The sequence below is a fragment of the Pezoporus occidentalis genome, unplaced genomic scaffold (assembly GCF_034315485.1).
Source record: "Pezoporus occidentalis ecotype Australia unplaced genomic scaffold, CSIRO_AGI_Poc_V1 ctg346, whole genome shotgun sequence".
NCBI lineage: Eukaryota > Metazoa > Chordata > Aves > Psittaciformes > Psittacidae > Pezoporus > Pezoporus occidentalis.
Window position 1 is genome coordinate 154,871 of NW_026915440.1, and position 12,529 is coordinate 167,399.

At 47.7% G+C, this 12,529-nt stretch overlaps 1 protein-coding gene across 1 annotated transcript; it reads right to left on the minus strand.

Moving 5' to 3' along the window:
* Positions 1–7,526: 7,526 nt before the first annotated feature.
* EMC4 (ER membrane protein complex subunit 4) lies at positions 7,527–10,117 on the minus strand. Its single transcript, XM_062630027.1, has 7 exons — positions 10,092–10,117; positions 9,446–9,568; positions 9,246–9,389; positions 9,038–9,137; positions 8,719–8,872; positions 7,720–7,880; positions 7,527–7,606 (listed from the first exon to the last, which is right to left on the minus strand). The coding sequence occupies exons 1-7, from the start codon at positions 10,115–10,117 to the stop codon at positions 7,571–7,573; spliced, it is 744 nt and encodes a 247-aa protein (XP_062486011.1). The 3' UTR covers positions 7,527–7,570.
* Positions 10,118–12,529: the final 2,412 nt, after the last annotated feature.

Sequence of the window (12,529 nt, forward strand, 5' to 3'; positions counted from 1 at the left end):
TAACCTTGCTCCCTCCTCCACCTTAAAAATCAACTTATATTGAGGAAAAGCAAGAGAGAGTGAAAAAAGACAAGGTAATGGTGTGTTTTTCAGGTTGCTAAATGTGTACCTGAAGCAACTGAGAGACATGATCATTTAGTCAAGATTCAGAGAAATGAAGACATGTGCTAAAGCTTTATCCAGCAGATCTGTACCAGTTTTCCCTTCAATTAGAACCTCCTGGGTCTTGAATTTCCACAAAGAAAAGCAGGAACACCACCATATTTCTTCTTTAAGAGGTAACCAAATTTTAGTCACAACAGTCTTTTTACAATGCCTGTTACTGCCTCTTGCCAGTACTGACAGTGGTTTGGGTGGTCTGTTAGTTTGTTGTTTTTTTTTAATTTAGTATCATGAATCAAGCTTGTTTTACCATGACAAATTGCTGTATTCTGGTAGTTCAAGAGTATTATTTTACTCCAAGGCTGCCTGCAATATTATTGCCTTGCACTGCCTATGCTGATGTCAAAATAGGGGGTATTTCCTCAGAGAAACAGCTTGCTTTACAAAGGAGATTGTGATTGTCCTCTCTGAAAGGGGTTTAGTAAACTTTGTACTAATGCTTATTAGTATCGGCCCTATACCAAGTTACCAAAGCAGGAGTTGGATTTTCAGTTGTTTTGGTTTGCCTAAGTCTTAAAAGATGCATTTAGGATTTGACTTGATATCCCTTAGATCAGCTGCACACTAAATCTCCAGAGAGGCTTAAATGTTTCTCAGACTTGTACTTAATGCCTGGAAATAACTTAGGGGAGTGCAAGCAAAGCCACTTGTAAAAAGGCACACTGAGTACTTGCCCCTGAGACAGGTAGGGGTTGAAAGTGCAGTTCATGAATGGCAGGCTGGGAAACTGGGTATTAATTTGGAAGCATAACAAATTAATCTGAAGACTTCTAACCAGAGCTGATGCATAGCCCTGGAGCCTTGGATGCCCACTGCAGTCAAATAATCCAGTCCTATTTAATTCTCAGGATTTTTCGGAGAAATTAAAGTAAGGATATTCCTGAGCTTATTGTTCTGATATCTTTGTAAAATAGAGCAAGCGTAACTGAATAAATTGTGGAATTATATTATCCAGTTACTAATTAAAATTAAGTTAATGCAGCAGGTAACTGCATTGGAGTTGCAATGTTGATGGTGGGAGTAATGAGATACATTAAAGAGTTTGGCTCTGCCTGTGCTGGCCAGAATCTTCAGCCACCCTGTCCTCTGCCCAGCTCTGGAGAATGAAACACTGGAATCCCTTTTGGTGTTGGGTCTTCGTGCAAGGTCAGGAGATAGAGGGGTGGAGTACTCAAGCAGTGTAAGGATGTGAAGGTTTCTAGCAAGCAACTTCACTTTATCCTTAAAATCATGTATGGCACTTTGTCCACTTGCAGGCACGTTTCAAGGCATAACACAGCTGACATGTCAGCAGTTCTTCAAACTGGCTGTTGAGAACTGTTAAAGACACTTCTAGGAACTTGCTTTCAGGCACATTGAGAGATGAAGCCATCTCTTTATTAAAATAGCAGAAAATAAATGGCTGGTATTTTTCTGATGACTCTGGTTTTCTGCAATCTCATGTGCCAGGCAACTGCATTATCAGCAGCCTTCTTGCAGGAGGGGAGAGATCTCCAGCAGGAGAGTGAGTGGGGTGTCAGACTGCAGTCTGGCTGATGACTCATCTGTTGCCTTTTCACTTCTATGGCCTGTTCTGCTGAAGTGTAAGATGTGCTGCTGCTGTGTGGTGTCAGACCCTGCAGAAACATCTCATCACAGAGTGCCTATGTCAAGTATAGGGTCAGGATAGCAAGACAAGTAAAACATAAGTCCTTGTGAAGTTCAGAGCTCAGCTTATCCTGTAGGTACCTTTTTCCAGGTGATGTTATGACTGTTGGCAGTAGGAGGAAAACATTCTGATTTTTCCACACATTCTAGGCCTTAGTAACAGAGTTTTATTTCTGCTCTGTCTCAGGGACCGATGTCATCCATTTGTGATGGAAGTCTTGAGTGTTGAGGACAGTCTAAACCTATGTCACACTCAGTGTGGAGTCCTCATCTGTTTGACTATAGTTAACGTGATGCAAGCAGGTTGCAAGCTTGCCTTAGGTAAAGGATGTTAAGACTGAAAAAAAGTTGATCCTAAGTCCAGCATGAGACCATATCAGCATGACATTTCCGTGCACTTATGCTTCTCAGAGCTGTTTTGGCATTTTCTAAAATAAGCTTACCTTCATAATACTTTTGAACCTGAAGATTTGTGCATCACCCATTGCATGAAAGGATAATAATGTTAGTGATCTATGCTACTCAGTATTCAAATTAAAGCAGAACATTAAATAGCTTAACTCAGGTAACTGCAGCTTTGTATCTAAAACTGAATAGTCTGTGTGGCTCTCATGCATGAAGACCTTTTGCACTTTTTTACAAAGTGGTATTCTGGGCCTCAAACATGCAGCTAGAGAAGTCCTTTGTCCAATGCTTTCCCCATTTACAACTTTCCTTTTCAGTGACAAGGTTGTGTAACAGGCTTTTTCTGTGGCTGCCTAGTTCAGAAACTAAAGAAATTGATAGTATTTTTTTGTCCGAACATAGTTGATATATATACCAGACAAGAACCTATTAGGCATGTGCAAATATTCACTTAAATTGCATTAATCTTCTGCTTGGGATTATCTGATGCAGGCACAGAGGACAGAGGCATCCTGGGATGGGCTGTATTCGGCAACTAACTGTCCTGGTATTTGTGAGAAAATAATTCCCAAATAAAGAGCAGCTGTCTCTAGTTGGCCCCCTCCCTGAGAAAGACAGATGCTATTCAGTAGAGATAAAAGTGCTCTTCCCTTTACATGCTGTCAGAATACCTCTCTTCTCTTATGTTTCCCCAGTGCACAGCTCCACACATCAGCTACACAGCTCTGACCATGTGCTTTGGTGTGAGATCCAGCAGCTGGAGGAGACATAGGCAGGTGACCCAGCAGCCAACACATTGGGAAGTGCGGCCCAGCCTACTCTAGATGCAGTCTCAGTCAACTCAGTAAGCTGGAAAGCTGCTGAAGGCAGCTGACACAAATGGTGCAACAATCTAGGCAAATGGAAGGATTTATAAAGCAGTTCAGTTGACAATGGCTGACACTTCCAGATTTGACTCCCAGGCTGTACAGAGGCAGGGAAAATCATCTTGTGTGGGTTTTTTTGTTGGTAGAGCCTGGTAGGAAATAGTAATATCCTTGACTTTTAAACAGTACCCTTACAGTGTCGCTCTCCAGTTTATATGTGGCTTTTTCTCACTGTGGTGGAATATCAAGGGCTTGATCCAGTTGCTCACTGGTGATTGCCAGCCTCTTGCAGCTGTTTTGAGTGGGGCAGGTCTCCATGTGTCCTCTGTCATACTTGTAGACAATATTCCAGCCCCTCTGGCCCCTTCTCAGTACAGACAAGTGCAGAAAGAAACAAGCCTCTCTATTTCTTAAAAGCTTTTGGTAACCCCACCAACTTGAATACAGCACACAGTGTCACACAGTCAGAAAACCTTAATGAAGTTTTGTGCTCCTGGCAACCAATGCAAGGGGTGACAAAAAAAGGAAGAGCTCCTATGCAATGGCCACCGATTAAGACTCCCCAACTGAAGGACCTAGGCTTTACGGCAGGAATATTCTTTGTCTACATGCAGTGCTTTGGTTTAGGTTTTAGCCCTGTCTTTTGGATGTATCCCCATCCTGGAGGGTCATCGTGGTTGATGAGAAGTTCCCCATGCCCCAGCACCCCCAGTGTGCACTTGCAGCCCAGAAGCCCTCTGTGTGATGTGCTGCATCCCCAGAGTGTGAGCAGCAGGTCAAGGGAGGGGATTTGCCCCCAGTACTGTGCTCTGGGGAGTTTCTCCCCCCCCCACCCCCCGCAGTGCTGCATCCAGCTCTGGGGCAACAACACAAGAGGGATGTGCCGCTGCTGGAGTGAGTCAAGAGGAGGCCACAGAGATGCTGCAAGGGCTGGAGCAGCTCTGCTTTGGAGACAGGCTGAGAGACCTAGTCTTGCTCACTACACGGAGAAGTTGCATAGCTATTTTGCCAGCTTGCCCCATTTCTGTCCCAGTCAACTAATTTCCAGTTACTTTTATTCATTTTTATGAATGCAGCTTCAACTTCATACTCACTTTCAGTTTTCTACAGCCATAATGTTTAAGAACCTTTAGCATAAAACCATGTCAGGTTTTGAACCAGTCAAATCATGTGTTTCCTCTCTCCCATATCCCCCACTGTACAAGCACAAAGTGGTTTTAAGTTCAGTTTTGGCAGTACAATTAAGTTTGAAAATGTCCATTTATCACACATGCAGGAATAAAACTTCTCTCCACTTAAGCCTCTGTTCTGGAGGTGTTACTTTGATTGCCAGCAATTGGCACTGCACTGGCAAATGCCAGATATTTAGTATTCAGTCCACTTACAAATCAGGTGGCTTAATGCAAGTTTATTGACTGGTGCCTGAAGATGGAGAGCAATGCTTTCAAATACTAGTACTCACCAGTTTCTCATAATTGGAAGTAGTGTGTGACTCATTCACAGAACTTGAAAATTTTGGGAAAAATGAAAATATCACTCACTGGAAAAAAAAAGTCACATGCTGAAATTTACAATTCAGAGACACCAAAATGTACTGTTTAACCAGCCTAATGACCCTGAGGGGAGGTTGCAGGTCAGGCCTGCGGTAAACCTAGGGTCACACTTGGTGGTAAAAGGGAAGTGTCAGGGATCACATACCCCCTTCAGGTTGTGCTGCCATCATGTCCCTGAGTGCCAAGGCCATCAATGACCTTGACTGTGGTGAGTACAGGGGTACTGGCCTCAGAGTAATGGGGGGAGCAGGGGGCTATCCCTGGGGCTGTGGTCAGGGGAGCTGGGCCCTGAGACAGGGGACGCGGTAAGGTCTCTAACACGTCCCTCGGTGCCCCCTTGGCCACCACCGCTGTGCTGGTGGCCGCTGAGGCCCGCCCTGGTGAGTCACGGCCCTGTCACAGATGGGGGTCGGCAGCAGCAGGAGCGGGCGGAGAGGATGGGGCGTGGCCACGGGGTGCCCAGGTGATTGGCGCGCCTGAGAGTGGGCGTGGTCCTGGCTGCTTGAGGAGGGGTCATGGCGCAGGAGGGTACCCGGTGCCGGATGGCAGGGGGGCCAGAGCAGAGCGGAGTGGAGAAGCTGTCGGAGTCGGCTGAAGGAGCTGGCTGTGGCAAGGAGCGGCCATTTAGAGAGGGTCCGAGTCCTTTGGCTGAAGGCAGAGTGGCGGCAGTGTCCCGGGGCTGGCCGGCTTGGAATGGCCTCCGGGGCCAGAGCAACTGGGAGAAGGGGGACCAGGCGGGAAAGGTCACCAGCCTCATCGCAGCCCCAGCGTGGGAGAAGAGAGTCCTCTGCCGACGGCCCAGCCTGCGAGTGCCACTGGGAGGCAGCGGGGTGTTCTCGAAAGCAAGCACTACAAGGGCAGTGGGGTGTACTGGGTAGCAATGGAATATACTGGAATGGGGATCTGGAACATACTGGAAGTCCTGAGGAAGGCGCTAAGCCATACTAGGATTCACTAGACCCTACTGAAAAGCAAGGGTCTGGACCATCCTGAAAATCATAACGAGGCTCTGAGCCATACTTGGGAGACCTACGGGGGCATGGGGGGGCGGAGGGGGGGACGGGACGGGCGGCGGCAATGGCTGTGTACTGGCACTTACTGGTGGTTGTTGGAGAGGGGGAACGTGCCACATACAGGTGGCACAAATCGGCAAAAAGTAGGGAGAAAACCAGGGGAAATAGCGGAAAAAAACTTACGGTAAAATGGGGAAATAAGAGCAGAAACAGGCACAAGCCAAGGGAAAACATGAGATGGCGAAACTTAAGGGGAAACTGGGAAAATGAGGAAAAATACATGGACATGAATCAGGAATAGGGAGAAGGAGGAGAAAGGGTGGAAGTGCAGCAAAACCAGGAAAAATGGTAAAAGCAGGGAAATTATGGAAAACAGAAGTGGAAAAATGAAGGAAATTGGGGAAAGAGGAAGGAGACAGCGCAAACGAAGAAAAATGGGTCAAAAACGGGGGGGGGGGGGGGGGGGAGGCAGTATGGGGCAAAACCAAACAGTTATGGTGGCTGGGGCAGGAACATTGGGAATAAGCCAAAATGGGGCATACAAGAGCACAGAAAAATGGGGGAAAACCATGGAAAAGTGAGCTAACACCAAGAATAAATAGGAGGAAACAGGGTGAAAATGGGCAAACAGGACAAAAGGAGCAAAACCTGGTGAATACAGAGGCAAAAGAGAGACAACAATGGGGGGAAAAAGAAGCAAAAATTGGATAGTTGGGGAAATCTGTGGGTGTTTGTGGGGCAGGGATGGCAGCTATGGGACACTTGGGGGAAATCTGGAGCTATTATGGATACCTGGAGAGGTGTGGGATAGTTTGGGGGCAGTTGGGAGAACTGCAGGGCAGTTACGGGCAGTGGAAGGTAGTTGAGGGGCAGCCATGGTTCAAGCTCTTGGAGTAGGTCAGACATGGAGTTCTTGGAGGTGCTGACGCTTCTCTGTGGTAAAAGGTGTCAGGGGTCACATCCAAAGTGTGGATGATAGGATCTCCCCAAGGCCCTGAGCACACCAGTATGGCCTCACAGATCCCAGTACTGCATATGCACTGCCTTAACTCACTCTCCACCATCCTAATATGGGCCCAGTGCTCCCAGTATGATGGCAGTGTGAGCCACAGGTCTTCAAGCGGGATCCCAGTACAGGCTCAGTGTTCTAGTATGAGCTCAGGTGTTCCCAGTACAATGCCAGTCTGGGAGTATGATTCCAGTATATTACCAGTGCTCCCCATATGATGACAGCCTAAGTCACAGGTCTTCAAGCATGATCCCAGTATGGGCCCAGTACTTCCAGTACAGCAGCAATGCTCCCAGTACAATGCCAGTTTTGGTCACAGCTCTTCATCTAGGAGCCCAATATGGCTCCAATACTCCCCCTGTGGGCCCAGTGCTCTGAGTATAATGCCAGTATGAGCTACATTTAAACTAAGATCCTAATATGAGCCCAAACATCCCAGTATGGACCAAGTGTTCCCAGTACAGTGCCAGCCTGGGCTGCAGCTCTCCAAGTATGATCCCAGTATGGACCCAAACACTCCCAGTGCATTCTTGGTGTTCCCAGTATGCACCCTAACATGGGCCCTGAAGCTCTAACTACGGCTCCAATGTACTCCCATTGTGAGCCCCAAGGCTCCCTGTGCTCCCAGTACAGGCCCTGAGGCTCCCAGGATGGGCCCCAAGGCTCTGAGTTCAGCCCCAGCATACTCTGGGTGTGAATCCCAAGCCTCCCAGTACATGCCCCAAAGCTCACAGGGCAATCCAAGCACAGGCTTTAGTGCTCCTCCAGTGCACTCCAAGTGTTCCCAGCAGACAGCAAAAACAGTTTTTGCTCTGACCCGTGCCTCTTTGGGCTGCACCCCTAAACCTTCATAATTCCTTCAAAAACAGTATTACCAGCCTGCCATCACCTTTATTGGTGGGTGGGTGCATTGGGTCACAGGATGAGGCCCCCACCAGTGAACTCCATTCGCTGCAGAGGGAAGAGAGAGAAATCGGGTAAGTGTGGGAAACCCAGTATCCAGGCCAAGGGGAACCCTGCCATCAGGCCAAATGGGGTGGGGAGACCTTGACATCTGGGCATACCTGCGGGGGGGCAACGAAGGCCAGCCAGTCGGAGGGGCGGGTGGGCAGCAAACCCATGGCTTGGCACTTGTAGAGAGCCAGTGCCAGCCCCAGCCCATTGCCCACCAGGAACACCAGACCCTGCAGTGCCCGCCGGCTTGAGCTCTCCAGTGCCTTCAGTGCTGCAGGGGTGACAGGAAGAGATGGGGAGGATGGGGGACCTGTCCCCACTGGGGACCAGGGGTAATGACAGGTGGGGATTCACAAGGGGGGGGGGGGGGGGGCCCTGGGTGGATTGCACAGGGGTGGCTGCTGGGGAACACACAGGAGTGACCAACATGGATGCAACTGTCTTAGGGACAACTGTAGGGGAAAGCATGGTGGTAAAGTGACATTGGGGTGACTGCTGCGGGATGCATAGGATGGGGGCAACTGTTCTGGAACATGTGGAGAAACTGATGAGGGATCATATCATAGGAATGACTGCTGGGGTACCTGTGAAGGTAAGTGACACAGGGCCAACTGTTGCAGTGGGACAGGTTTGGGTTAAAAGGGACCTTAAAGCTCATCCAGTTCCAACCTTCTGCCACAGGCAGGGACATCTTCCACTAGTCCAAATTGTTCCAAGCCCTGTGCAACCTGACCTTGAACACTGTCAGGGATGGGGCAGCCACAGCTTCTCTGGGCAACCTGTGCCAGGGCCTCAGCACCCTCACAGGGAAGAACTTCTGCCTAATATATAATCTAAATCTCTTCTCTGTCACTTTAAAGCCATTCCCCCTTGTCCTGTGGTGCCATGCCCTTGTAAAAAGCCCTGTCCAGGTTTCAATGTCCCACATATGTGGGGCAGGGGCTGTTGCAGGAGCAAGTGTGGCGGGATATGAGGGGATGACTTCTGCTGGGGAGGATGTAAAGCAGTGGACCACAGCAGGTAAGTGGGGCAAGTGTGGTGTGGCAGGAGCTGGTTGTGTGGGGACACCCGGGGAGCTGTCACCCACACCCACACAGGGCTGTACTCACTGGCAGAGAGGGACATGAGGGCCTGCAGTGGGCGCCAGCCCATCATACAAACCATCATGGCAGGAAAGATGGAGATGGTGTTGCCAGCCATATACATGATGAACAGGTTCATTGGGATCTGCTTTAGTGGTGCCAGTGCCACATCCCAGCAGCGCTGCAGGGAAAGAGAGAGCACAGAAGTCCATGATACATACAGGACAGCTCTCATACAGCACCTGGGCATGTGGGACTGGGACTACTCTGCCACGGAACACCTAGACATCCGGCGGGTGTCCCTCCTTCCCTCTTCCCCTCCCTCCCCATCCCCCCCCCCGCCTACCTTCTCCATGAGGATTTTGTCGCTTTCGTGGACACCTCCCTCCCCCAGCTGCCGCTCGGCGAACCCTAGCGGCCCACGGCCCTCTGCGGCTCCGCGGGGCCTGTATGGGGATAGAAGGGAGCAGATGAGGACAGGGAGACCCCTGGACCTCACCAAATACGTGTCATTTCCCCCCCCCCACCACCACCACCTCCTGTCCAGGCCTCACCGCCCCCCCGGCGCCGCCGCCAGCTCCAACGACCACTTAAAGCGTCGGCCCCGGACCGCAGCCGCTGCCGCCGCCATCTTGAGAGTGCCCGACCGGGAACGAGGGGGTGTCACGTGAGGAGTCGTCACGTGAGGAAACCGAGCCCTGATGCCCGCCACCTCCGCCGCAGGGCTTCGTGCACCGTAGCAGGTCTATAGTACCGCGGTGGCGGCGCTCGTTCCACGGCAGCGTCCTTGTGCACAGCGACGCGTCCCCGAACACGACCCTTGCAAGCGCGGGGCAGCGCCGCGGGGTTCACGCCTTCGTTTTTAACCCTTTCCTGTCTGTCGGATAAGATGTCTCGTCAAAATTCTCTGTTACGTCTGCTTCTATCCACTGCTCTGTCTTTATTTTTTAGTATTTCTTGCATTCTTTACAGCTCTCGTTTTTTGCATTTTCTATCTTAGTCTTCCTTTATTTGGTTCCCTTGGCCTATTCTGTCATTCACTCATCCCTCTTACCATTTGGATTTTGCAGATTTTGTTGCTATGTCTGCTTTTATCAAGCTTTATATTTAATTTGTGTCCTGTCGGTCATGGGGGGGGGTTGGTTTTTTTTCCCCTGTTTTAACATGGTTGTTATTTTTTTGTGTATGTGTATCTATGTAGTTTCTTGTCTCTGTTTTGTAATCTTTTCCTTTCTAAATCCCCATCACTTTAAAAAGTTGTTGTTTCTGTTTAATTTTGCCCTTATTTTTATGTTTTTCCTTTATTTTCGTAGTTCCCGTTAATTTTAATATTTCCTGTGTTTCCTTTTATCCAGTCCACTGTCTGTATTTTTAAACTTTTTTCTTGTATGTCCTTTTACCTTTGTTTTTTAAATTGTCTTTCCATGGTGGCTTTTATCAAGTTGTCATCCCTATTTTTTACTTCTTTTTTTCTCTGTTGTGTACTATGCTGGTTTTTAAATTTGCTTTTTTGGTCTCTGCATTAGTTCACTGTCCATATTTTTAGTTTTTTCATTTATCAACCTAATTATATTGCTTTCGTTTTGAAATACATATACTTTTATTCATTCCTGTTTCTATTTTGAATCATTTCCTGTCTGTCATGGGATGCATAGCTTTTTAAATTTTCGTTCTTTGTATGATTTTATCTAGTTATTATGGCAACAGAAGGGTGAATTATTTTTGGCCTGGTGGGCCCATGGCACCTCAGGCCATCAAGACAGAGATGGAACATATAGAAGGGGTTGTGATCGAGGGATGGACTTGACCATGGACACTATTCCCAGGTTATTAATGAATGTGAAATGTGCATTTAAGCTCAAGTCTGATAGAAAAAAAAAAAAAAACAACAACAAACCCACACCCGATTCCTTTACTTGTAGGAAAACATCATATGCTCAAGAAGCAGCATATTAAATTGCATCTGTGTAAACATAACCGGTAAGGTTTTGATACTGTGAAGCTTTACAGAAACCCCAGTTAAAAAGCAGACTGAACAAACTACTAGAAAAAGAAAAGCGGTACCAAATTTCCAAGGCTGTCAAGTAGAAATTTTTACCACCAGCTGGATGTTACAAAGAATGTAATTAAGTATCTTAAGAAAAAAGATCTGAATCAATATTCTGAAGTGAAAACTTAAAACCCAACCAGCATCTGTTTAGATAGGTGATGTGGAGCTAAAATAGTATTATGGTTTATGATATGCATGCAAATACAAGTCACCTAGCTACCCTGGATTTGGAGGAGGCTGAAGGTTCTTAATGACTTCTTTGCCTCAGTCTTCACTGCCAAGTGCTCTGACCACACCACGCAAGTCTTGGAAGGCAGATGCAGGGACAGTGAGAATGAAGACCTTAGGCCCACTGTAGGAGAGGGTCAGGTTCAAGATCATCTTGAGAACCTGAATGTGCAGAAGTCCATGGGACCTGATGAAATCCATCTGTGGGTCGTGGGTCCTGAAGGAGCTGGCAAATGAAGCTGCTAAGCCACTGTTCGTCATACTTGAAAAACCACAGCAGTCAGGTGAAATTCTTGATAACTGGAAAAAGGGAAATATAACCCCCATTTTCAAGAAGGGGAAGATGGAAGACTTGGGAAACTACAGACCAGTCAGTCTCACTTCTGTGCCTGGCAAATTCTTGGGGCATTCTGGAAAGCATGCTAAGGCACAGGAAAACCAACAAGGTGGTTGGTGACAGCCGATATGGCTTCATTAAAGGGAAATCCTGTCTGAGCAATTTGGTGGCCTTCTACGATGGGACTACGGAACTGATGGAAAGGGGCAAAGCCATTGACGTCACCTACCCAAACTTGTGCAAAGTGTTTGACACTGACCCACGCAACATCCTTGTCTCTAAACTGCAGAGGCATAAATTTGATGGATGGACCACTCAGTGGATAACTAATTGGTTGGATGGCCAGATGCAAAGTTGTGGTCAAGGGCTCAATGTCCAACTGGAGACTGGTAACGAGCAAGTCCAGAGGAGGTCCACAAGGATGGTAAGGGGGCTGGAGCACCTCTCATTCAATGACAGGCTGAGAAAGTTGGGGCTATTCAGGCTGGAGAAGAGAAGGCTGCATGGAGATCTCATAGCAGCCTTCCAGTATCTGAAGGGGGGCTACAAGGAGGCTGGAGAGGAACTCTTCATCAGGAACTGTAGTGATAGAACAATTGGCAATGGGTTTAAGCTTAAACAGGGGAAGTTCAGGTTAGATCTAAGGAAGAAGTTCTTTACTGTGAAGGTGGTGAGGCGCTGGTGCAGGTTGCTCAAAGAGGTAATGCTCCATCCCTGGCAGTGTTCAAGGCCAGGTTGGACAGAGCCTTGGGCAACATGGTCTTGTGTGAAGTGTCCCTGACCATGGCAGGGGAGTTGGAACTAGATGACCTTAAAGTCCTTCCCAACCCTAACCATTCTATGATTCTATAATTAATTACTTCTATGTCTTAATATCTTGACTGTAGCAGACATTTTAATTAAATAAAGCAATTGAAGAATTTTGTATTCACAGTCTTCAAATACTAGGGTAGGAAATACTTCTATTAAGAAGAACTTGTGCAATTACAAGTTGCAAAGACTCCCAAGGTTCAGTACATCTTGGGTTTGCTTTTACAGACAGTTTCCTTATGCACAAGCTGTCTACATAGCAGAATTAGTTGAATCCTGGGCTGAATTTTTACAGTTTATGCACTATATTCCTAAAGAATCTCCTCAATTCTGCCAAAGAGACACTGCCCCTAACTCCAGAATCTTTCATAGGGTCCACCTCCCTGGATTGCTTATTTTTGCTGTGTGCTAAC

What these genes read in the sequence shown, in the direction of transcription:
- EMC4 (XM_062630027.1), bottom strand. Translation starts at nt 10,117, where the DNA reads ATGGAAAGACAATTTAAAAAACAAAG. An exon ending in AGACAATTTAAAAAACAAAG is followed by an intron (nt 9,569 to 10,091) that starts GTAAAAGGACAT and finishes CTTATCCGACAG; the next exon opens with ACAGGAAAGGGTTAAAAACG. An exon ending in CCTTCGTTGCCCCCCCGCAG is followed by an intron (nt 7,607 to 7,719) that starts GTATGCCCAGAT and finishes TTCCCTCTGCAG; the next exon opens with CGAATGGAGTTCACTGGTGG.